This window comes from Nomascus leucogenys, chromosome 16, assembly GCF_006542625.1.
Source record: "Nomascus leucogenys isolate Asia chromosome 16, Asia_NLE_v1, whole genome shotgun sequence".
Taxonomy (NCBI): Eukaryota; Metazoa; Chordata; class Mammalia; order Primates; family Hylobatidae; genus Nomascus; species Nomascus leucogenys.
In genome coordinates, this window is record NC_044396.1 from 51,531,862 (window position 1) to 51,559,177 (window position 27,316).

Sequence of the window (27,316 nt, forward strand, 5' to 3'; positions counted from 1 at the left end):
TCAGTGTTAAACAATGGCTCTAAAAAACTACCACAGAAATTTCCTGGGGTTTTTCTTTGGATTGCAGAGACCCCCACAAAATAACCAAGGATCATAACTTTCTTTTTCCACTCTCCACTTACAGGAAAAACAGTTAAATGCAGATCAAATAAACATATTTAATGGATTTATTTAAGTTAACATCTAGACTACATACTGGGGTCATAATAGATTAAACTTACAATTCTTGTATCAGGAATCAAATAAGATGAGAAGAGTTTTGAGTATTAGCAAAACAACTCCTAGCTGGTCTCTATTTTCACTCTCTTCCTCTTCCAATTATATATCCTTTGTGTTAATATAAGAATTTTCACTTCGTAACTCAGGAATGAAAAACCAAATACTATATATTCTCACTTATAAGTTTGAGCTAAGCTATGGGTATGCAAAGGCATACAGATTGGGATAATGGACATTAGAGACTAAAAAGGTGGGATGGGGGAATACTTGGGTGACAGGTGCACTAAAATTTCAAATTTCACCACTATACCATTTATCTCTGTAACCAAAAACCAATTGTATCCCTAAAGCTATTGAAAAATTTAAAACTTTGTTAAAAATAAAAAGAACTTTCACTTCTAAAACTCAAATTTTATGACACTTAATTGCTTAACAGTTTTCACTATCTCTTGGTACCTTCAGGATGAACTTCATGTTTCTTTGCAAGATATTTAAGACCCTGCACAAGTAGGCCTTATCTTGTCTTTCTGGCCTTACCTCTAGTATACCAGTTGCATTTTTTGTGTGGTATACTTCACTCACACTAAACTACTTACAATGCACTTTGTGAATCTATGCCTTTGTGCATCTTCTTTCTGTCTGCTAGTCCTTCTGTCTTTGATTTAAGAATTCTTTCTCAAACAAACTCCATGTTACCACCTTTGTAGAGTCTTTCCTGCCAATATTTGAGTGAGTTAATTCAATCTTGCTGTGTTAGCAGAATTATTTATTTATTTATTTATTTATTTATTTATTATTATTTAAGTTCTGGGATACATGTGCAGAACATGAATGTTTGTTACATAGGTATACACATGCCGTGGTGGTTTGCTGCACCCATCTACCTGTCATCTACGTTAGGTATTTCTCAAAATGTTATCCCTCCCCTAGCCTCCCACCCAGCGACGGGGGCCGGTGTGTGATGTTCCCCTCCTGGTGTCCATGTGTTCTTGTTGTTCAGCTCCCACTTACAAGTGAGATCATGTGGTGTTTGGTTTTCTGTTCTTGTGTTAGTTTGCTGAGAATGATGGTTTCCAACTTCATCCATGTCCCTGCAAAGGACATAAACTCATCCTTTTTTATGGCTGCATAGTATTCCATAGTGTATATGTGCCACATTTTCTTAATCCAGTCTATCATTGATGGGCATTTGGGTTGGTTCCAAGTCTTTGCTATTGTGAATAGTGTTGCAATAAACATATGTGTGCGTGTGTCTTTATACTAGAATGATTTATAATCCTTTGGGTATATACCTGGTAGTGGGATTGCTGGATCAAACGTTATTTCTGGTTCTAGATCCTTGAGGAATTGCCACACTGTCTTCCACAATAGTTGAACTAATTTGCACTCCCATCAATGGTGTAAAGTGTTCCTATTCTCTGCATCCTCTCCAGCATCTGTTGTTTCCTGAATTTTTAATAATCGCCATTCTAACCGGCATGAGATGGTATCTCATTGTGGTTTTGATTTGCATTTCTCTAATGGCCAGTGATGATGAGCTTTTATTCATATGATTGTAGGCCACATAAATATCTTCTTTTGAGAAGTGTCTGTTCATATCCCTTGCCCACTTTTTGATGGAGTTGTTTGTTTTTTTCTTGTAAATTTGTTTAAGTTCTTTGTGAATTCTGGATATTAGCCCTTTGTCATATGGATAGATTGCAAAAAGTTTTTCCCATTCTGCATGTTGCCTGTTCGCTCTGATGGTAGTTTCTTTTGCTGTGCGGAAGCTCTTTAGTTTATTTAGATCCCATTTGTCAATTTTGGTTTTTGTTGCCATTGCTTTTTGTGTTTTAGTTATGAAGTCTTTGCCCATGCCTATGTCCTGAATGGTACTGCCTCCATTTTCTTCTAGGGTTTTTATGGTTTTAGGTCTTACATTTAAGTTTTTAATCCATCTTGAGTTAATTTTTGTATAAGGTGTAAGGAAGGGCCCAGTTTCAGTTTTCTGCATATGGCTAGCCAGTTTTCCCAACACCATTTATTAAATGGGGAATCCTTTCTCCATTGCTTGTTTTTGTCAGGTTTGTCAAAGATCAGATGGTTGTAGATGTGTGGTGTTAATTCTGAGGCCTCTGCTCTGTTCCATTGGTCTATATATCAGTTTTGGTACCAGCACCATGCTGTTTTGGTTACTGTGGCCTTGTAGGATAGTTTGAATTCAAGTAGTGTGATGCCTCCAGCTTTGTTCTTTTTGCTTAGGATTGTCTTGGCTATGCGGGCTCTTTTGCAGTTCCATATGAAATTTAAAGTAGTTTTTTTTATAATTCTGTGAAGAAAGTCGATGGTAGCTTGATGGGGATAGCACTGAATGTATAAATTACTTTGGGCAGTATGACCATTTTCATGATATTGATTCTTCCTATCCATGAGTATGGAATGTTTTTCCATTTGTATGTGTCCTTTCTTATTTCATTGAGCGGTGGTTTGTAGTTCTCCTTGAAGAGGTCCTTCACATCCCTTGTAAGTTGTATTCCTAGTTATTTTATTCTCTTAGTATCAATTGTGAATGGGAATTCCCTCATGATTTGGCTCTCTGTTTGTCTATTATTGGTGTATAGGAATGCTTGTGATTTTTGCACATTGATTTTGTATCCTGAGACTTTGTTGAAGTTGCTTATCAGCTTAAGGAAATTTTTGGCTAAGATGGTGGGGTTTTCTAAATATACAATCATGTTATCTGCAAACAGAGACAATTTGACTTCCTGTCTTCCTATATGAATACCCTTTATTTCTTTCTCATGCCTGATTGCCCTGGCCATAACTTCCAATACTATGTGGAATAGGAGTGGTAAGAGAGGGCATCCTTGTCTTTTGCTGGTTTTCAAAGGGAGTGCTTCCAGGTTTTGCCCTTCCAGTATGATATTGACTGTGGGTTTGTCATAAATAGCTCTTATGATTTTGAGATACGTTCCATCAATATCTAGTTTGTTGAGAGTTTTTAGCATGAAGGGGTGTTGAATTTTATTGAAGTCCTTTGCTGCACCTATTGAGACAATCACGTGGTTTTGTCATTAGTTCTGTTTGTGTGTTATTGATTTGCGTATGTTGAACCAGCCTTGCATTCCAGGGGTGAAGCCAACTTGACCATGGTGGATAAGCTTTTTGATGTGCTGCTGGATTTGGTTTGCCAGTATTTTATTGAGGATTTTCACATTGATGTTCATCAGGGATATTAGCCTGAAATTTTCTTTTTTTGTTGTGTCTCTGTAGGTTTTGATATCAGGAAGATGCTGGCCTCATAAAATGAGTTAGGAAGAAGTCCCTCTTTTTATATTGTTTGGAATAGTTTCAGAAGGAATAGTACCAGCTCCTCTTTGTACTTCTGGTAGAATTTGGCTGTGAATCCGTATGGTCCTGGGTTTTTTTTGGTTGGTAGGCTATTAATTACTGCCTCAATTTCAGAACTTGTTATTGGTCTATTCAGGGATTCAACTTCTTCCTGGTTTACTCTTGGGAGGGTGTATGTGTCCATGAATTTATCCATTTCTTCTAGATTTTCTAGTTTATTTGCATAGAGGTGTTTATAGTATTCTCTGATGGTAGTTTGTATTTCTGTAGGATCAGTGGTGATCTCCCCTTTATCATTTTTTATTGTGTCTATTTGATACTTCTCTCTTAGTTATTTCTTGTCTTCTGCTAGCTTTTGAATTTGTTTGCTGTTGCTTCTCTAGTTCTTTTAATTGTGATGTTAGGGTGTTGATTTTCAATCTTTTCTGCTTTCTCCTGTGGGCATTTAGTGCTATAAATTTCCCTGTAAACACTGCTTTAGCTGTGTCCCAGAGATTCTGGTACATTGTGTCTTAGTTCTCATTGGTTTCAAAGAACTTATTTATTTCTGCCTTAATTTTATTATTTACCCAGCAGTCATTCAGGAGCAGGTTGTTCAGTTTCCATATAGTTGTGTGGTTGTGAGTGGCTTTCTTAATCTTGAGTTCTAATTTTATTGCACTGTGGTCTGAGAGACTGTTATGATTTCCATTCTTTTGCATTTGCTGAGGAGTGTTTTACTCCCAATTATGTGGTCAATTTTAGAATAAGTGTGATGTGGTGCTGAGAAGAATGTATATTCTGTTGATTTGGGGTGGAGAGTTCTGTAGATGTCTATTAGGTATGCTTGGTCCAGAGCTGAGTTCAAGTCCTGAATATCCTTGTTAATTTTCTGTCTCATTGATCTGTCTAACATTGACAATGGGGTGTTAAAGTGTCCCACTATTATTGTGTGGGAGTCTAAGTCTCTTTGTATGTCTCTAAGAACTTGGTTTATGAATCTGGGTGCTCCTGTATTGGGTGCATATATATTTAGGATAGTTAGCTCTATCCCTTTATCATTATGTAATGCCCTTCTTTGTCTTTTTGATCTTTGTTGGTTTAAAGTCTGTTTTATCAGAGAGTAGGATTGCAACCCCTGCTTTTTTTTTGCTTTCCATTTGCTTGGTAGATCTTCCTCCATCCCTTTATTTTGAGCTTATGTGTGTCTTTGCACATGAGATGGGTCTCCTGAATACAGCACACTGATGGGTCTTGACTCTGTATCCAATTTGCCAGTCTATATCTTTTAATTGTGGCATTTAGCCTATTTACATTTAAGGTTAATATTGTTATGTGTGAATTTGATCCTGTCATCATGATGCTAGCTGGTTATTTTGCCCATTAGTTGATGTAGTTTCTTCATAGTGTCAATGGTCTTTACAATTTGGTATGTTTTTGCAGTGGCTGGTACTGGTTTTTCCTTTTTATGTTTTATGCTTCATTCAGAAGGTCTTGTAAGTCAGGCCTGGTGGTGGCAAAATTTCTCAGCATTTGTTTGTCTGTAAAGGATTTTATTTCCCCTTCGCTTATGAAGTTTAGTTTGGCTGGATATGAAATTTTGGGTTGAAAATTCTTTTCTTTGAGAATGTCGAATATTGGCCCCCACTCTCTTCTGGCTTGTATGGTTTCTGCCAAGAGATCCAATGTTAGTCTGATGGGTTTCCCTTTGTGGTTAACCCGAACCTTCTCTCTGGCTGCCCTTAACATTTTTTCCTTCATTTCAACCATGATTACGTGTCCTGGGGTTGCTCTTCTCAAGGAGTATCTTTGTGATGTTCTCTGTATTTCCTTCATTTGAATGTTGGCTTGTCTTGCTAGGTTGAGGAAGTTCTCCTGGATAATATCCTGAAGAGTAGTTTCCAACTTGGTTCCATTTTCCAAGTCACTTTCAGATACACCAATCAAATGTATGTTTGGTCTTTTCACATAGTCTTGTATTTCTTGGAGGCTTTATTCATTCCTTTTCATTCTTTTTTCTCTAATCTTGTCTTCACACTTTATTTCATTAAGTTGGTCTTCAATCTCTGATATCCTTCCTTCTGCTTGATTGATTTGGCAATTGACACTTGTGTATGCTTCTCAAAGTTCTCGTGCTGTGTTTTTCATCTCCATCAGGTCATTTGTGTTCTTCTCTAAACTGGATATTCCAGTTAGCAATTCCTCTAACCTTTTTTCCAGGTTCTTAGCATCCTTGCTTTTGGTTAGAACATGCTCCTTTTGCTCAGAGGAGTTTGTTATTACCCACCTTGCAAAGCCTGCTTCTATCAATTTGTCAAACTCATTCTCCATCCAGTTTTGTTTCCTTGCTGCAAGGAGTTGTGATCCTTTGGAGTAGAGGCATTCTGGTTTTTGTAATTTACAGACATTTTAGGCTGGTTTTTCCATAGTCTTCATGGATTTATCTACCTTTGGTCTTTGATGTTGGTGACCTTTAGATGGGGTTTCTGTGTCAATGTCCTTTTTGTTGATGTTGTTGCTATTCCTTTCTGTTTGATAGTTTTCCTTCTAACAGTCAGGCTTCTCTGCTGCAGGTCTGCTGGAGTTTGCTGGAGGTCCACTCCAGAACCTGTTTGCCTGGGTATCACCAGCAGAGGCTGTAGAACAGCAAAGATTGCTGCCTGTTCCTTCCTCTGGAAGCTTCATACCAGAGGGGCACCCGCCAGATGCCAGCCGGAGCTCTCCTGTATGTGGTGTCTGTCGACCCTTGCTAGGAGGTGTCTCCCAGTCAGGAAGCACAGGGGTCAGGGACCCACTTGAGGAGGCAGTCTGTCCCTTAGCAGAGCTCACACACTGTTCTGGGACATACACTGGTCTCTTCAGAGCTGGCAGGCAGGAACATTTAAGCCTGCTGATGCTGTGCCCACAGCTGCACCTTCCTGCAGGTGCTCTGTCCTAGGGAGATGGGAATTTTATCTATAAGCCCCTGACTGGGGCTGCTGCCTTTCTTTCAGAGATGCTCTGGCCAGAGAGGAGGAATCTAGAGAGGCAGTCTGGCCGCAGTGGCTTTGTGGTGCTGCAGTGGGCTCTTCCCAGTTCAAACTTCCCGATGGCTTTGTTTACACTGTTGGGGGAAAATCACCTATTCAAGCCTCAGTAATGGTAGACGCCCCTCCCACCACCAAGCTCCAGAGTCCCAGGCTGACTTCAGACTGCTGTCCTGGCAGTGAGAATTTCAAGCCAGTGGATCTTAGCTTGCTGGGCTCCGTGGGGGTGGGATCCGCTGAGTAAGACCACTTGCCTCCCTGACTTCAGTCCCCTTTCCAGGGTAGTGAATGGTCTGTCTCGCTGGCATTCCAGACACCGCTGGGATATGAAAAATAAACTCCTGCAGCTAGCCCAGTGTCTGCCCAAATGGCCACCCAGTTTTGTGCTTGAGACCCAGGGCCCTGTTGGCGTCGGCCCCTGAGGGAATCTCCTGGTCTGCGGGTTGCGAAGACCCTGGGAAAAGCATAGTATCTGGGCCAGAGTGCACCGTTCCTCATGGCACAGTCTCTCATAGCTTCCCTTGGTTAAAGGAGGGCATTCAGCCGGGCGCAGTGGCTCACGCCTGTAATCCCAGCACTTTGGGAGGCTGAGGCGGGCGGATCACGAGGTCAGGAGATCGAGACCATCCTGGCTAACACGGTGAAACCCTGTCTCTACTAAAAATACAAAAAATTAGCCGGGCGAGGTGGCAGGTGCCTGTAGTCCCAGCTACTCAGGAGGCTGAGGCAGGAGAATGGCGCGAACCCCAGGGGGCGGAGCCTGCAGTGAGCCGAGATTGCGCCACTGCACTCCAGCCTGGGTAAAAGAGCGAGACTCCGTCTCAAAAAAACAAAACAAAAAAAAAAAAAAAAAAAAGGGCATTCCCTGACCCCTTGTGCTTCCTGGGTGAGGCGATGCCCCACCTTGCTTCCGCTCACCCACCCTGGGCTGCATCCACTGTCTAACCAGTCCCAGTGAGATGAGCTGGGTGTCTCAGTTAGAAATGCAGAAGTCACCTGCCTTCTGCATTGATCTCGCTGGGAGCTGCAGACCTGTGCTGTTCCTATTCGGCCATCTTGCCAGCCACCTGTGTTACAGAATTTTATAGTGTAGTATTTGTCAAATGATAATCGTAGTATTTAATTAAGTTTATATCTTATCTTCACATTGTAAGCTCTTGTAGGGCAGGGATTGTGTCATATTTTTAAGCCCTTACTGCAGAGCCCTAGTATGTGGTAAATGGACATTTAATAAGATTTGTAGTTTAGGATGAACAAAATTACTTTCTACTTTTCCTTCCTTTCTGGCCATTTTTTTTCTCTTTTCTCTTTCCAAAAAAGCATAGATGTGAGCATTCAATTTCTAGTAGCAATCTGATTAACCAAAGTATTTTAATTTATATTTTTATAAGCTCCCTAGATTATAGTTTCTCCCCGACTCCTTATAAATAATGATAAAAGCCAAAGAGTGGAAAGGGTGCTATTGAAAGGTGAACATAAAATATTGACATCAATTTCATAATTCTACATAAAAATCAGCTTTATTGCTTTATAGTCATACTTTGAATAATTTGTTCTTCTTAATGAATCTTAGTTCTGAATATAAAATATTGGAAAACAGTGACAGCCTGTTGCAGATATAAGCCAAAAACTACCTCTCTCAACCTAAAAATTCTTACTGCTTCTTAAACATCTCATGATATGCTATCTGGAAGTGCTTTAGCTCATTTACTCCCCTGTTCAAATTTTTTGTTGTTGTCTGTGTGATTTGTTTTGGAATTGAGGCCAGGAGAAAGGAATTTTAATGGTCTCAGTGGATTAATTTGGTAATCTATATATAACTTGAACATTGAATTCTAGAGACATTCGTATCTTTACTTTGCTATTTATAACAAGACTGTTAATCAGTGTGCTCACTCTTTCTCACTCACTTTCTCATTATCTGTCTACTTCTTTTCTCCTCTTTATTCCCTTTACCTTACTTTGTTTCTTGTTTTTTTCTTTCTTGAGAGATTTCAGAATTCCTGCCTTGCCCCATGACTTTCCATTGAGATCTAGGTAGACTGTATTGTTTATATCCTGCAAATTATGGATGAGAAACAAACCGAAATAGTTGACGTGATTTTAACATCACGTATCTTGAATTGGTAGAATAAAAAAAGAAACGTAGGTTTTCTGAGTCCTCCCAGTGCATGCTTTCAGGAAACTTTTATTTAAATATGTTAATCTCACTGGTATCTGAAATTCTGTCACAAAAAGTTTTTTGATTTTTTGTTTTTATTTTAAATCTCAAAGCTTCTACAAATAAGCATAAGCTCCATGAGGACTGGGATTGTGTTTGTTTTGCTCACCACAGAATTTCCAGTTCTTAATCTAAGCCTTAAGAAGATAATAGGTACTCCATAAGTAGTTTTTGAATGATGTTTTTTGACATGTTGAAATTAGGGGATAGTTTAATTTTCCATCCCTCCCTTCTTTCTTCTTTTCTTCTTTCTTATTTTTTGGTGAGCTACATTTTCTGATTTTTCTCCTATTAGCCCATATTATTTCTCTAATAAAAGTATTTTAAAAACTATACCATATAGCAATAGATACCTTGAAGCCCATGAACCGTTAACACTTTATCATAGTTTTCTTTCTTTCTTTCTTTCTCTCTTTCTTTTCTTTTCTTTCATTTTTGAGATGGATTCTTGCTCTGTAACCCACGCTGGAGTGCATTGGTCCCATCTTGGCTCACTGCAATCTCCGCCTCCCAGGTTCAAGCGGTTCTCCTTCCTCAGCCTTCAGAGTAGCTGGGATTACAGGTGTGTGCCACCACGCCTGGCTAATAACACTTTATCTTAGTTTTTCATGAAATTTTCTGAATAAGATGATGAAATGTGATAGTGCGTATCACTCTTTTGTCAAGGCCTGGTTTCTCTTCTGATGAATTTATCCTTCTTCCTTCAAATTATTGCCTAGAAATCTAGAACTTGCGCCCTTCTAGATGGCTTGATGTTCACCAGTCTTAAGCTTTCTACAAACTTGTAAATAAATAACTCTGTCATCTTTCTTCAGGTCCTACTGAACTATTTTTCTCACAAAGTCCTTGCCACTTTTTTCTCATTGTCTCAGGGAACCTTGATTTCTGATATGGTTTGGCTATGTGTCTTCACCCAAATCTCATGTGGAATTGTAATCCCCACGTGTTGAAGGTGGGGACTGGTGGGCAGTGATTAGATCATGGGGGTGGTTTCCAAAGGTTTAACAGCATCCCCCTAGTGCTGTCTCCTGCTAGAGTTCTCAAGAAATTTGATGGTTTAAAAGTGTGTGGCACTTCCCCACTCCCTCTCTCTTTCCTGCCACCATGTGAAGAAGGTCCTTGCTTCACCTTCACCTTCCACCATGATTGTTTTCCTGAGGCTTCCTAGTCACGCTTCCTGTTAATCCTGTGGAACTGTGAGTCAATTAAACCTCTTGTCTTTATAAATTACCCAGTCTCACTTAGTTCTTTATAGCAGTGTGAAAACGGACTAACACAATTTCCCTTATGGGTTGTTTTTCATAGTCATCTTCTCTGTCTGCCTTTGACTCTTTAAAAAATGCTGCCTCTCCATTATGATCTGTGATCTGAGTTTGCAAGGCTTATTTTCTAGAGGTTTTTAATTTTTACGTTTTTATCTTTTAGGTAATTGAACGGTGGTTAAGGCAGTTGCCCCCTAGTATAATACTGGCTTGGCTCTCAGTTTGATTTCCCATGAACAGAAAGGAAAAATAAAAATTGACACAATTTTCTTCTTGATGACTATTACAATTTCAAATAAAAATGAAACCATAAATTATAAATAGGTACCTTACACAAAGGTGATACAGAATATCAAATAATATGCTGATAGAAAAGGTTTTAAGAAGGTACACATATGATTTGTTCTATATTTTAAAAGATATCAATTGATTGTTTGATCAAGTATTTACTATGCAAGACATTATACTACTGCTACATGAAATAAATAGATAAAAGAAACATGAATTCTCCTTTCAGCAAAACAAACACTCTGTTGGTATTAGCACTGTACTGAATAAAGTCCATAAACATAAGTTGATGGTTACAAGTTTTATGTTTAAAGGGAAAATTTTAAAGTAAGTATCCTGTTAGAAGTCATCCTTCTTTATTGATTTAAGTACTAAACCTAACCTACTTTAGTGAAAGCACTTCTTTCTTTAAGGCTTTTACTTAGCAGATGATGAAAACCTAGAACAGAAAGGGCTTAATTCTAAGAAGCGCTTACTATGAAAACTGAATTGTTACAGCTGAACAAATGTATCTTGACTTTTTGATATGATGAAGTAACGTGGTTATTGTGAGAATCTTAAACTTCAGAATATAAGCCATTTGATATCAAGTGTCAGTATTTGGTGCCATTGGCTTAAACATGTTACAAGATATTTAGAATTACCATTTAATCATTGAATCATTATTCAGTCTCTCAAAATAAGAACAGAGATTTTGATGTACTGATTTTGAGTAATTTTTATCAGGTTCCAGTTCAACTTGAAGAAGGTAAAGAGATGTTTTCGTATAAATCATTGATTGAAATATAGATGCAAAACAGTAATTTAATGCTGTGGCTTGGAATTTCTACCTTTATGATTTTTCATCCAATTCTATCTAATTGGTGACATGTTAATAAATATGTGTATAAAGATTATTTCTCATTGGAAGAATAAGAGTAGGCGAGGACGTAACGAGAACGTGTCTTCAATGTCTAGCCATTAGCTACTACTTTTTCTTGCTACACCATATCACTATGCTCAGCTCCTCCCTTGGAGAGACACACATTCAAATGTTTAAAGGTATACAATGAAGAATGTTATGTTATACAGAATTAAGTCAGAATTCTGCCAGGCTCTAGAGGAAGGACCAAATCTTTTTGGGAAATCAGTTACCATTTCTCAGAGGAAATGACATTTAAGGTAGAACTAAAACAATGAGTTGATTTTGATAGAAAAGGAGTGCAGTTGTGTTTCAGATATAGTTATCTTCAGGTTCTTTACATAATCAATGATTAGTTAAGTTTTATATCTTTATTCCTTATATTTATAGTATTTTCATAAACTGTTTTTGTATACAACATTTAAATTGAGTAGTATTCTGATACTACACGTATTTTTAGCTTTAAGGTAGAAATCAGAAACCTGACACTTAGATTAAATTCATTTTCCTTAATCATGTGTCTTGTGGCACAACTAAAACACAAGCTGACTCCAAGTGTAGTACTTTTTCCATGGGACAGAAATGAAAGAATCATATTGTACCAAGTTGAATGGTTCATCCCCAAGATATAATTGTTGATATGTTATTTTAACCACTGAAATTTGGGTCTCAAAATTATATCTTTATTGTAGAAAACTAAAAGTGTAATAGATATGTTTGAAATCAGATTGCCATGTTAAATTTAGGCTTTATGTAGCTCTAGTGGGAATGAATAAATCTGATGTTTTCTGAACTATTTATTGTCCATGATCCATAGTAGAAATATTATACATTTATTATATATTTGATAGAACTAGATGTCATTGTATGGGGATTGAATAATAGAAAAGGCAGCATAACATAGTGGTTAAAAGGATGGACCCTGGAACCAGTCTGCTTAGATTTACATCCTTGTTTTGCCACTTACTAGCTGGGTGACTTGGGATAAGTTACTTAACCTCTTTGTCATCAGTTTCCCTATCTGAAAATGATGATAATAAGAGTCTGAAAATAGTATATTTCCTGTCAGGTTGTTACAAGGGTTAAACAGGTTATTATTATTATTATTTTTTGAGACTCTGTCACCCAGGCTGGAGTGCAGTGCCATTAACTCAGCTTACTGCAACCTCCACCTCCAAGGCTCAAGAGATCCTCCTGCCTCAGCCTCCCGAGCAACTGGGACTACAGGCATGCACCACCATGCCCAGCTAAGTTTTGTAATATTTTTCGGTAGAGACAAGGTTTCGCCATGTTGTCCAGGGTGATCTTGAACCCCTGGGTTCAAGCAATCTGCCTGCCTCAGCCTCCCAAGGTGCTGGGATTACAGGTGTAAGCCACCGTGCCTGGACAAACAAGTTAATACTTGTAAAGCACTTGTAGCAGTGCCTGGCATGTAGTAGGTGCTCTAGAGGTTTTGATTAAATAAGATAGATGGGCGTGAAGCTTGACAGAGTTTTATATAGTAGACCTGTCTTGCCTGTAAAATACACCTAGCTGCAGAAAATATTGTCTTTTCTTTTTTACAAACTTGTCTATTATCATTTAGAAATATAATGAATTGAAAACTAGTATATCCAAAATAGTGTACTTTTACTGATTATGTTTTTCATAGCTATTTGAACAGCACTTTTAAGCCACATGTAGATTTCAAAGTCTCTAAATTTTTTCATTAGATCATTATATCAGAGAACATAGTATTTACAAAAAACATGCAGCTGTTTTGGTTAGTGGCGACTGGAAATATTGCCTGACGGTAGTTTAATAGTACCCATACTGCTTGGAAATATTAGCATTTATTAGATAGATTTATTTTCCAATGGTAATAATAGTACTCATATAGTACTAATATTTCTCGTCGGTAGGTTTTTAAATTTTGACCATGAGGCTTTTGTGCAAACCTTTGCTATTCATGGTTTCATGTAATTTTAAAATTTGGTCGGTATTTTAAGCTAATTATTTAGATTCCTAGAGCCATACAGTAATATTAGGTAACCATTTTCTTCTAATAAATACTAATGTACAGAAGAAAAGCAAGAAGTCCAAATAAGTACAAAGTAAATTAATATACATGTTTTAAAAAAATACAATAAGTAATTGATTTTTATAAAACAATTCTGAACATATATAGTAAAGAGTTAAATACTTACCACTCTTTACCCATCATCATTTCCACTTTTCCCTCCTCAGAGGTACTCTGTCACAGGCTTACTTTTTTACCCTTCTATAACTTTTTCTATGTGTGGGAAGACAAATATGTATTCAAATTTAATACACTGTTTAAAAACATATTTGGATGATACCACACATATGTTTGAGTTTTTTCACTTCATAAGATACCAAAAATATGCCCTTAGTCATACCTGTAACAGTACCTCATCTTTAAATGGTTTAATTATACTCTTTATTGCAAGTATTTCCAAATTAGCTGTTTCTTTTTTGATGGACAGGTAAATTGTTTAGCATTTTCTTTCCTCTCTTCTTCGCTCCTTTCCTTTCTTTCTTTTTTGCTGCTACAGAAATTACCACTGATGCTGAATGTCTTTTATAAATTGTGTGCATGCACCCTCACAACTTTTACTATTTCCATAGCATATTCTTAGAAATGAGATTATTTTATAGAACAAGTATGTGTGAATTTTTTTTTTTTTTTTGAAACAGCCTCACTGTGTTGCCCAGGCTGGAATGCACTGGGGCAAACTTGGCTAACTGCAGCCTTGACCTCCTGGGCTTAAGCAATTCTCCTGCCTCAGCTACCTGAGTAGCTGGGATTACAGGTGTGTGTCACCACATCTAGCTAATTTTTTTTTCTTTGTATTTTTAGTAGGGAGGCGGTTTTACCATGTCAGCCAGGCTGGTCTCGAACTCCTGACCTACAGTGATCCACCCATTTCAGCCTCCCAAAGTGCTGGGATTATAGATGTGAGCCACCCACCATGGCCGGCATGTTTAAATTTGTAGCAGATATAAATTGCCCTCTGTTGCAGTTCATTCTATAGAGCATACCTATTTTCCCCATATGTAAAACATTCTCACAAGAGGCTTCAACAATGACAAATTTCGTAGGTATACAACTTAACTCTTTAATATGTTTCCAGTGTAACAGATGAAAAGTGTGTCTGGCTTGATTGCATCGTGGTCTGAGAGACAGTTTGTTATTTCTGTCCTTTTACATTTGCTGAGGAGTGCTTTACTTCCAAGTATGTGGTCAGTTTTGGAATAGGTGTGGTGTGGTGCTGAAAAGAATGTGTATCCTGTTGATTTGCGGTGGAGAGTTCTGTAGATGTCTATTAGGTCTGCTTGGTGCACAGCTGAGTTCAATTCCTGGATATCTTTGTTAACTTTTCTGTCTCGTTGATCTGTCTAATATTGACAGTGGAGTGTTAAAGTCTCCCATTATTATTGTGTGGGAGTCTAAGTCTCTTTGTAGGTCTCTAAGGACTTACTTTATGAATGTGTGCTCCTGTATTGGGTGCATATATATTTAGGATAATTAGCTCTTGTTGTTGAATTGATCCCTTTACCATTACGTAATGGCCTTGTCTCTTTTGATCTTTGTTGGTTTAAAGTCTATTTTATCAGAGACTAGGATTGCAACCCCTGCCTTTTTTTGTTTTCCATTTGCTTGGTAGATCTTCCTCCATCCCTTTATTTTGAGCCTATGTGTGTCTCTGCATGTGAGATGGGTTTCCTGAATACAGCACACTGTTGGGTCTTGACTCTTTATCCATTTTGCCAGTCTGTCAAACTAGAACTCAGGATTAAGAAACTCACTCAAAACCACTCAACTACATGGAAACTGAACAACCTGCTCCTGAATGACTACTGGGTACATAACGAAATGAAGGCAGAAATAAAAATGTTCTTTGAAATCAATGAGAAAAAAGACACAACATACCAGAATCTCTGGGACACATTCAAAGTGTGTAGAGGGAAATTTATAGCACTAAATGCCCACAAGAGAAAGCAGGAAAGATCTAAAATTGACACCCTAACATCACAATTAAAAGAACTAGAGAAGCAAGAGCAAACACATTCAAAAGCTAGCAGAAGGCAAGAAATAACTAAGGTCAGAGCAGAATTGAAGGAAATAGAGACATAAAAACCCTTCAAAAAATCAGTGAATCCAGGAGCTGGTTTTTTGAAAAGATCAACAAAATTGATAGACCGCTAGCAAGACTAATAAAGAAGAAAAGAGAGAAGAGTCAAATAGATGCAATAAGAAATAATAAAGGGGATATCACCACCGATCCCACAGAAATACAAACTACCATCAGAGAATACTATAAACACCTCTATGCAAATAAACTAGAAAATCTAGAAGAAATAGATAAATGCATGGACACATACACCCTCCCAAGACTAAACCAGGAAGAAGTTGAATCTCTGAATAGACCAATAACAGGCTCTGAAATTGAGGCAATAATTAATAGCTTACCAACGAAAAAAAGTGCAGGACCAGATGGATTCACAGCTGAATTCTACCAGAGGTACAAGATGGAGCTAGTACCATTCCTTCTGAAACTGTTCCAATCAATAGAAAAAGAGAGAATCCTCCCTAATTCATTTTATGAGGCCAGCATCATCCTGATACCAAAGCCTGGCAGAGACACAACAAAAAAAGAGAATTTTAGACCAATATCCCTGATGAACATTGATGCAAAAATCCTCAATAAAATACTGGCAAACCGAATCCAGCAGCACATCAAAAAGCTTATCCACCACGATCAAGTGGGCTTCATCCCTGGGATGCAAGGCTGGTTCAACATATGCAAATCAATAAACATAATCCAGCATATAAACAAAAGCAATGATAAAAACCACATGATTATCTCAATAGATGCAGAAAAGGCCTTTGACAATATTCAACAACGCTTCATGCTAAACACTCTCAATAAATTAGGTGTTCAGGGATGTATCTTAAAATAATAAGAGCTATTTATGACAAACCCATAGCCAATAGCATACTGAATGGGCAAAAACTGGGAGCATTCCCTTTGAAAACTGGCACAAGACAAGGATACCCTCTCTCACCACTCCTATTCAACATAGTGTTGGAAGTTCTGGCCAGGGCAATCAGGCAGGAGAAGGAAATAAAGGGTATTCAATTAGGAAAAGAGGAAGTCAAATTGTCCCTGTTTGCAGATGACATGATTGGATATCTAGAAAACCCCATTGTCTCAGCACAAAATCTCCTTAAGCTGATCAGCAACTTCAGCAAAGTCTCAGGATACAAAATCAATGTGCAAAAATCACAAGCATTCTTATACACCAATAACAGACAAACAGAGAGCCAAATCATGAGTGAACTCCCATTCACAATTGCTTCAAAGAGAATAAAATACCTAGGAATCCAACTTACAAGGGATGTGAAGGACCTCTTCAAGGAGAACTACAAACCACTGCTCAATGAAAGAAAAGAGGATACAAACAAATGGAAGAACATTCCATGCTCATGGATAGGAAGAATCAATACCATGAAAATGACCATACTGCCCAAGGTAATTTATAGATTCAATGCCATCCCCATCAAGCTACCAATGACTTTCTTCACAGAATTAGAAAAAACTACTTTAAAGTTCATATGGAACCAAAAAAGAGCCCGCATCGCCAAGTCAATCCTAAGCCAAAAGAACAAAGCTGGAGGCATCACGCTACCTGACTTCAAACTATACTACAAGGCTACAGTAACCAAAACAGCATGGTACTGGTACCAGAACAGAGATATAGATCAATGGAACAGAACAGAGCCCTCAGAAATAATGCCGCATGTCTACAACCATCTGATCTTTGACAAACCTGACAAAAACAAGCAATGGGGAAAGAATTCCCTATTTAATAAATGGTGCTGGGAAAACTGGCTAGCCATATGTGGAAAGCTGAAACTGGATCCCTTCCTTACACCTTATACAAAAATTAATTCAAGATGGATTAAAGACTTACATGTTAGACCTAAAACCATAAAAACCCTAGAAGAAAACCTAGGCAATACCATTCAGGACATAGGCGTGGGTAAGGACTTCATGTCTAAAACACCAAAAGCAATGTCAACAAAAGCCAAAATTGACAAATGGGATCTAATTAAACTAAAGAGCTTCTGCACAGCAAAGGAAACTACCATCACAGTGAACAGGCAACCTACAGAATGGGAGAAATTTTTTGCAACCTACTCATCTGACAAAGGGCTAATATCCAGAATCTACAATGAACTCAAACAAATTTACAAGAAAAAAACAACCCCATCAAAATGTGGGAGAAGGATATGAACACACACTTCTCAAAAGAAGACATCTATGCAGCCAACAGACACATGAAAACATGCGCATCATCACTGGCCATCAGGGAAATGCAAATCAAAACCTCAATGAGATACCATCTCACACCAGTTAGAATGGTGATCATTAAAAAGTCAGGAAACAACAGGTGCTGGAGAGGATGTGGAGAAATAGGAACACTTTTACACTGTTGGTGGGACTGTAAACTAGTTCAACCATTGTGGAAGTCGATGTGGCGATTCCTCGCGGATCCAGAACTAGAAATTACCATTTAACCCAGCCATCCCATTACTGGGTATATACCCAAAGGACTATAAATCAATCTGCTATAAAGACACATGCACACATATGTTTATTGAGGCACTATTCACAATAGCAAAGACTTGGAACCAACCCAAATGTCCATCAATGATAGACTGAATTAAAGAAATGTGGCACATATACACCATGGAATACTATGCAGCCATAAAAATTATGAGTTCATGTCCTTTGTAGGGACATGGATGAAGCTGGAAACCATCATTCTCAGCAAACTGTCACAAGGACAAAAAACCAAACACCGCATGTTTTCACTCATAGGTGGGAATTGAACAATGAGAACACATGGACACAGGAAGGGGAACATCACACACCAGGGCCTGTTGTGGGGTCGGGGGAGGTAAGAGGGATAGCATTAAGAGATATACCTAATGTTAAATGACGAATTAATGGGTGCAGCACACCAAGATGGCACATGTATACATATGTAACAAACCTGCACGTTGTGCACATGTACCCTAAAACTTAAAGTATAATAACCAAAAAAAAAAAAAAGTATGTCTCATTGTTGGATATCTGATGAAAAGGATATCTGATATCTTAATTTTTATTTCTTTGTTAGCAATGTTGAGCATTTTAAAAATAAGTTTGCTAGCCAAATAACATTTTTTTCTGTAAATTATCTATTCTTGTCTTTTTTTTATAGTCGTTTATCTATCTGCCACCTTGTATCTTTACTTGGATGTCTACTGGAAATCACAGCTTAAGATGTCCCAAACTAAGTTTCCTTTCTTCTCAAATATACTTTTCCTACAACTCCATTCTTCCAGTCTCTGAGTCCTAATACCTTGGAATCATCTTTGCTTTCTCTCCTACTGTACATCTAATCCATCAGTAAGTCTTATTGGTTATATCTTTGAAATGGATACAGCGTTTTACCGCTTCTTGCCACCTCGTTGCTTCTGCCATCTCTTACAACCTGTCTTCCTCTTTCAACACTGTATCCATGTAGTAAATTTTTTGCACAGTAGCCAGAGAAGTTCTTTCAAAACACATATTCAACAATGCCATGACTATGTTCAGAATCCGTTATTCTGTCCCAGTTCCCTCAAGTAAAAACCATCTCTTTACTATGACCTACATGAGCCCTGTATGACCTGGTCCCTATATATCGCTCTAACCTCATCTCCTACTTTTCTCACCCTTGCTCACTCTGTTCAAGCCATCTTTGCCTCCATACTTTGCTTGAAAATCCCATGCATACCTTTAATTTCAGACATTCGTTGTTTTTGTTTCATCTGACTACTATAATGCTCTGCCCACTGAGATCTGCATGGATCTCTTCCAAACTAGTTTGCTTTAATAAACATTATTTACAATTTCTGATATTGACAATGTCATAATATATGACAATATAACTATGAGAAAGATAAAGTCCATTCTTCATGCCCTTAAGGTATTTTAAATATGGTATCAATGCTCATATATTAACCAAGTTGGGGGCAGAGGGGAAGTATGAGTGGATATGGCAACCAGTCATAAATCACCACATTCTCATAGTAGTGATATGGTACTACTTATTTTGGAGAGCATCCTAAGTTCTTCAAACTTAATTTATTTAGATCTGATTTATTTATTTTATGCTACTTTAGAAGTACCTAAAATAGTACATATAAATTAATGTATTTGAATTAACATAAGCTGTATTATATAAATGTGTCTGTCCAGTTTTAAATGAATCTGTTTAGTTATAATACATTATTATAAATTACTCAATTGTTTAAAATAATTCCTGAAATCTTTCATTATGAAAACATGGTTGAAATCCTCTAATTTCTTTACTTTGGAAGAACAAAATTTTAAATAATATAGAGAGTGGAATATTACATTTCGTTTTATTAAGAAATCTTCCTTTTATGTAATCACATACCTCTTTTGGTTATCATCAAAATCCACCCCCCGCACTTTTTTTTTGTTTTTTTTGAGACAGTGTCTTGCTCTGTTGCCCAGGCTGTAGTGCAGTGGCGCAATCTCAGCTCATTGCAGCAACCTCTGCCTCCCGGGTTCAAGTGATTCTCCTGCCTCAGGCTCCCGAGTAGCTAGGATTACAGGTGCCTGCCACTATGCCTGGCTAATTTTTGTAGTTTTAGTAGAGAGGGGGTTTCATCATGTTAGCCAGGCTTGTCTCGAACTCCTGACCTCAAGTGATCTGCCTGACTCGGCCTCCCAAAGTGTTAGGATTACAGGCGTGAGCCAATGTGCCTGGCCAAAATCACTTTTTAAAATTGAGAGATTTTATTGGTAAGATTTTGTTATCAGGAACATTTACATATGGGAAGACTAATTTTCTATCAATTTTGGATGAATCAAGTGCTTTTTAGTTGAATTTCTCTTTTTTCCAAGAAAAAATTTTATTGATGTATTGCCTTTATACTGAAAATTGGACAAGTTGTTACGTTACTGCTTAATGAATTCTTACAAAGTGAATACATGCATGTAATTAATAAATAGAACATTACTATCACTTCACAAGTCTACCTTCTAGTCACTAATCCCTGACAAGAGTGAATGCTCTCCTGACTTCTAACAAATTAGGCCTGCTTATTTTTGAATACTTGCAAAAATCAGTTCTATAAGAGAAAATGATGTAAAATGACAATTCATAATCTCATATAAAAATTATAATTTTAAGTAAGAAAAGAAACAATCTTGAAAATACGTTTGGTATGTTTTATTGTAAGATATGTTTCTAGTAAATAATTAGCTGTTCTCATACTCAGAATCCCGCCCATTGTCAGTTCCTGTTAAAGCCATGTTGAATATATCTGAAAGCTGTAGAAGTCCTGAAGAAAGAATGAAGGAATTTATTGGAATTGTTTGGAATGCAGTGAAGCATCTCACACTACAGGTAAAATAAAAGAAATATTATGGATATAATTTCTATTATCCTTTTTAATTCCCAGCATTGTTAATATTGGTAAGACTTTTCTCACATGTAACAATTATGTATGCCATCTCATTTTCTTAATTTAGTTGAAAATAATTGGTGTACTTCACTTATCCTAAACATAATTTTATGAAACTCATATGATCTTCCTTGTAGTTATAAAAATATACACATTTTGACATGTTTCTTGAATTAAAAAACTTTAGTTCATTCTACTTTTTGTTTAAGCATTATTTTCACAATTTTAAGTGCTTAATGTTCATACAGATCCATTCTTATCTCAGAACTGAGATAAAGTCTGAGTTGGAATTAAATTAACATGAAAGAATTATCTAATTATTTTTTCTACATAATTATAGGTTAAATATGAAAATTATAATAGCTATTTCCTTATTGTTATTTTCTTCTCATTGATTTTTACTTTAAAATGCACAATTTTATCTTATTGAATTACTTTCTTTCAAGATCATGTTTAACCTGACTAAAATATACAATTAGATGCTTATTTGATAAGCTAACAGTTGTAAATTTTAGTTTTTGCATAGGATTTTTTCTCTGTGATACCAGAGGCATTCTTATAGAATTTTATATGTACCAGACAGTAATATCAAAGGCTTAAGTCAAAGCCTTTCACTTTGACTTAGGATATAAAAGTTGCAATAGAAACTTGTTCCCACCTTACTCTGAGAACAAGGTTTTGTGATCTACAAAATTACAGCTATATTAAGCCCATAGAGATCTGAGGTCTTAAATTGACATTACCATAACAGCAGTGTGCTAAAATCCAAAAAAGTGACAAGCAACTAACTTTTTGAAACTCAACAATCTCAGAAAACTCCAAGAAGAATATATAAAAAGGAGAACATAGCTAAGTACCTAGTAGTCAAACTACTGAAAACTTACAGAGAACATTTGGTGTTATTTTATTTTATTTAAAGTGAGAAGATCTTTATTTATCAATATTCTTGTTTACCTGAAGACTATACTGGAAGAAGCTGAAATTATAAGTAAAGCAGACCTATATATGTATTTCTTAGCAATGTAATATTGGGGAGTTTTTTCTTGTTTCTGTGTCCACAAGTTGGAGATTATAATATCTTCTTCATGAAGAGGATGGAAAATATACAGTGATAAAGTATATGAAAGCAACTGACAAAATTTATTCATTTATTGATTCGTTTTGCAAAAGTTACCATACTGTATTCAGAGAACATACTGAAGAAAACTAATGCAGTCCTGTCCTCATGAAGATCATAGTTTGGCAAGGAGAGACAGTCATTAAATGATTGTACTTAAAATAATTTGACTATAATGATGATGATCCTGCTTCATGAACATATGTGTCAATTAAGCTAACCCTAGAAGAATCAGGAAACATTTGGGTACTCAATAACTCTTGTGTTTTATTTCTCTATTCCATCTTTCTCTCCTGTAGCTGTAGCTTTTCTCTAAAGCAGCTGAAGGCTGCACTGCCCTTAAGCAGGCAGACAAGAAGTGATGGAGATAACACCCCTGGGATTATCTTCACCCACCATGGGAAATGATTCTGTGGCATTCCTTGTCTGTCAGTGTGTCCTCAGTAGAATTAAGCTCCAGGTGTCCAGGGCTTACCAGCATATCCATTTTGGTTACTGTCCTTTTAAGAAAATTTTAGAAGTGGGTAGACAGTAAAGGCCTGTTATATACAGATTAAAAACATTAAAAATGACTCCTTACGTCTTATTAGAAACAATGGAGGCCAGAAGACAATAGAATAACACTTTTATGTGCTGAGGAAAATCAGCACATAGCATAGAATTAACATAGAATTCTCTAGTCAGCAAAGTATTCATCAAAAATGTTGGCCAATAAATACATAAAGACAGAACTTTTCTCCAATAGAAATTTACTGCAAGATATTCTGATAGAAGTTATTTAGGCTGAAAGGAAATTATAACAGATAGAATCTTGGTTTTTCAGAAAGTAATAAAGTATATTAGAAAGTATAAATAGCTGGAAAACAACTGACTATTGAAAAAAATAGTATTCAAGGAGAAAGCTTTAGTGTGCTTTAGTCTTTTGGCTGTTAGCTTCTTTCCTCTTTATTTTCCAGTTAACTTCTTGTTTGTTCATTTTCTGTTTTTGGACAGAATCTTACTCTGTCACCCAGACTGGAGTGCAGTGATGCGATCTCAACTCATTGCAACCTTCGCCTCCCAGGTTCAAGCAATTCTTCTGCCTCAGTCTCCCCAGTAGCTGGAATTACAGGCGCCCACCACCACGCCCAGCTAATTATTTTGTATTTTTAGTAGAGATGGGTTTCACCATGTTGGTCAGGCTGGTCTAGAATTTCTGACCTCAGGTGATCTGCCTGCCTTGGCCTCCCAAAATGCTGGGATTACAGGTGTGAGCCACTGCACTTGGCCTTAGTTAAATTTAGCATTAAAAAATATGTGGCACTTAACAAAGTAAAGGAGTTTTGATTAAGATCAAAATTCAGCTTTTAAATGAAATTTCAGTAATTTATTCAGAAAATATTTATGAAGTCCCTAGTCTGTCCTACACTCCAGCCAGCCCTTAGTCCTACATATGTGAGGAAATTGTCTCTGTGAGCAACTAGAGTGAGTTTGGAAGTGTATTCTTTCCCAGATGAGCCTGTGGATGAAAACACAGATGGTCAACACTTTCGCTGCAGCTTTTTGAGACCATAATTCAAGTATTTAACTAAGCCATACCTAGATTATTGACCCACAGAAACTGCAACAAATATCTGTTGTTTTAGGCTGTTACATTTGTGGTGATTTCTTATATAGCATAGAAAATTAATATAGACAGATACAGACACATTATGCGTAGCTATAGTGTAGTCTGATTAATCACTATAAGAGATACATACCTGCCATAAAAACTTTTTAGAAATTCATCCAAAAACATCTCCAGTGCATAAAAATGCTAGTTAATATAAGAGCCAATAATCTTGATTTTAGCATTCCTATTCAGCGTTTCTTTTCTGAGCATGCCTCTTATAAGAAAATTAAGAGAAGAATGGGGGGAAGAAAGTATGGCTTGTCGTTCTTGTGTAATTAACTCTTAGCCTGCAGAGGTATGACTGTTTTAGGGACATCAGCTATATTTCACCAGTCTCAGCCATGTTGAGTCCTTTTAATGAATATCCTAATAACTCCTTGCATTGACTTACCTGTCCTTCTCCCTTAGAGATACCCTTTGTACAGTGGTAACATCTGGCACTTAATTTTTGTTATATGTTGGGCTATATGCTGAGAAAACAAAAGAGACATGATAGTTGTCATGGTCTAGCTGGGAAAAGGCTAAGTGCCATGGTATGGAGTATCCTGTAGGGATCCCCATAGAAAACTTAATGATGAAAGAAGAGAAATGGGAATGTCAAGAGGAATGTTACTTATTGAAAGGATGCCTAGGGCATGTACTTCCTGGTTTGTGATGAATTTAGATATTATCGTAGGTAAGTATTTATTGCTTTGTAGAAGATCTAGTTGACATCATTGTGTGGTTTAGAATATGATAGCTACCAATAATATTTAGTTGTTTAATGTTTACCATAGATCTAAATGCTATTTCATGATAATAGAAGTAGTTATATTAAAAATAACCTCCTTCACCCTGATCTATTTTATTAATGATTGAATAATGTGGTATAATTATCTTTTTATTGATATCATTTTGAGTAGTTCTGTAATAGGGAACATGAAAGATAGCATTCGATTACATGATTATTTGACAGCTCTGGGAAAATATTCCAATTTAAGATTCCAAGTAATATCAGAAATCTTTACACTATCTATAAACAAGTAGGTACATCAATATTCCACAATGTAGGATATACTGGAGAATGTCTTTCTCTGGCCAGGATTAAATAACAGGAACCAGATTTATTTCACTGCCTGAAATAACCAAAAAATTATTGAAATATACAACACAAAGGTTTCAAACCACTAGGCAATAAGCCAAGTGGACAGTGATTCCTGAGACTTAAGATAAAATCAGCAGGACTTAGTAATTAATTGATTTGGGGAATCAGGGAACAGAGTCTAAGAGATCTTCTAGATTCTTGTTTTGGTGTTTGGGTGGTAGTGACGCTATTAAATGAAGTAGCTTTTCCAGGTTAGGGGCAAATAGGGATTTTTGAATTTACACATGTATTTGAAATGTATGTGAGACATCCAGATATGTATTAGATATTTATATCTGGAGTTTAAAAAACAGATTAAGAGAAGAGATATAATTTTAGGAGTTATCTGCAGATGGTTTTCAAACCAGGAGAATGGGTCATTCAAGAAAGTATGTACAGTTGAAAGAGCAATGGGCCAAGGGAATACCGTTTTAAAAGTTGTTAGTAGAAAAGAGAATGTCCTTGAAGGAAATTATGTTAGTGATCAGAAGTGGAGGAGGAGAAACCAGAGAGTTCATGAAAGCAAAAAATACTTAGAATTTTAAGGAGCTACTGGTCAGCAATGTCAAATTCTAGATGTTAACTATGTGCTTTACTTGCTTATTTGTAGTATAAAATGGATAAATTAAATAATGTTTAAGGTTACTTCCAACTCTAACATTATTGTATTATTCTTTTGCTTATTTTATAATGTTGCAGTACCTTCTAGCTTCATCACCAACAAACTTAATCTTATATATCACTTTGAATTAATTGTAAGTTATGATAGTGATTTTCCTCATTTTTCATTTTTTATCTCTAATTATGGTAAAATACATATAACATAAAATTTACCTTCCTTACTATTTGGAATAAACTATATGGTTTATTTTGTGGTTCCTCAATCTGAGTAAGCTTATTGAGTATCAGTTTACATAATCATTGCAGTACCAAATAATACATCTTTATATAGGTTATCTTATATATGACCTAGGTACTTGGCTTGCCTCATCCTAGTCCCGGCCCTGTGTTAAACATACTATATATTTAAACATTTCCAGATGTTAATGTATTATGAACACTTTAAAAGATAAAATTAGATTCTCATTAAATGATTACAATTTAGACTCTGAAAATCTGAGTTTTATTTATTTTATTTTATTTTATTTTATTTTTTTTGAGATGGAGTCTTACTTTGTCGCCCAGGCTGGAGTGCAGTGGTGCGATCTCGGCTCACTGCAAGCTCCACCTCCAAGGTTCACGCCATTCTCCTGCCTCAGCCTCCCCAGTAGCTGGGACTACAGGCGCCCGCCAACACGCCCGGCTAATATTTTTGTATTTTTAATAGAGACGGGGTTTCACCGTGTTAGCCAGGGTGGTCTCCGTCTCCTGACCTCGTGATCCACCCACCTCGGCCTCCCAAAGTGCTGGGATTACAGGCGTGAGCTTTTATTTTTAAAAGCGTTGTCCATTTTTTAAGATGTTTTATGAGCCAAAATATAAAACAGAAAACCCTGCAAGTTGTCATCATATAAAACAGGACATCATAACTTAAAGGTTTCGAAGGATTATTCTTTTAGTGGAAGTTTGAGCAAGTAATTATGTTTGGAACCACAGTTTCTGCAAAGTTGATGTTGGAGCCAAAGTTGGTATTTGCTAAACCCATATTATTTTTTACTTAGAATAGAAACATGTATATTATATAAAATCATTAACAATATTTGCTGTAACCTATTTGTTTTTCAGTGTGGAAGAAGGAGTTTCCATACTTAATTATAATGGATTATTTTATAATACTCCATGTAGTCTTGGACAGTCTTTTTTTTTTTTTTTTTTAAATATATGAACTTTGGGGCCGGGCACGGTGGCTCACATCTGTAATCCCAGCACTTTGGAAGGCCTCGGCAGGCAGACGACTTGAGGTTAGGGGTTCAAGACCAGCATGGCTAACATGGTGAAAGCTGGTGTCTACTAAAAATGCAAAAATTAGCTGGGCTTGGTGGTGCCCACCTGTAGTCCTACCTAGTCTGGAGGCTGAGGCAGGAGAATCGCTTGAACCTGGGTGGTGGAGGTTGCAGGGAGCCCAGATAGCGCCACTGCACTCCAGCCTGGGTGACAGAGTGAAACTCTGTCTCAAAAATAAGAATTAAAAAAATAAAAATATATGAACTTTGGGGGCCTTTTAACAATAGATTAGCATAAGTTCACCTGTTCTTTCCAAGTTTTCTATACCTGCTCATTAACAAAGATTCTTTTAAAGCTATGTTTTTATTCCAGAAGCACATAATTGGCAATAGTATGTAGCTGATAAAATAGAAATGTGCTGGCTAGAATTTACTCCTTTCTAGGAAAACATTTCTCTGCTTATTGCCAGACTTAGCTTTTTTTTTTGGTCATTTACATCGAAGTTCATCTTGCTGTCCTATGACATTTACTAGCATTTTCTTTTCTTCCTTTTTTTTTTTTTTTTGTACTCTCTGAGTTCTTCCGAGTGGACTGAAGTCTTCTGAGTTTAATGGCATTTTTAATTTCAATACCAAGCATTCTGGTCTCTTTCTTTTGGTAATAATGCTGTTATTCCTTTAGGGAACTACTTCCCACAGTCTGTGTTATTTTGATGAGAGTGTCAGTCAAGGTGTCTCAAGCAGCATAAGCCAGTTAAGCTGGGCCAGTTGAATTCTCTCT

At 36.8% G+C, this 27,316-nt stretch overlaps 1 protein-coding gene across 3 annotated transcripts in view; it reads left to right on the forward strand.

The window, feature by feature from the left end:
- Positions 1-27,316, forward strand: part of VPS13B (vacuolar protein sorting 13 homolog B) — an 891,476-nt gene that overhangs the window by 412,104 nt on the left and 452,056 nt on the right. For all 3 annotated transcript variants that reach the window (XR_004026232.1, XM_030795363.1, XM_030795364.1), the window contains exon 22: positions 20,576-20,703. Coding sequence is in view for 2 of the 3 variants with exons in the window: in XM_030795363.1 (XP_030651223.1) it covers positions 20,576-20,703 (128 nt within the window). In the remaining variant the exon portion in view is untranslated. The remainder of the gene's footprint in view (positions 1-20,575; positions 20,704-27,316) is intronic.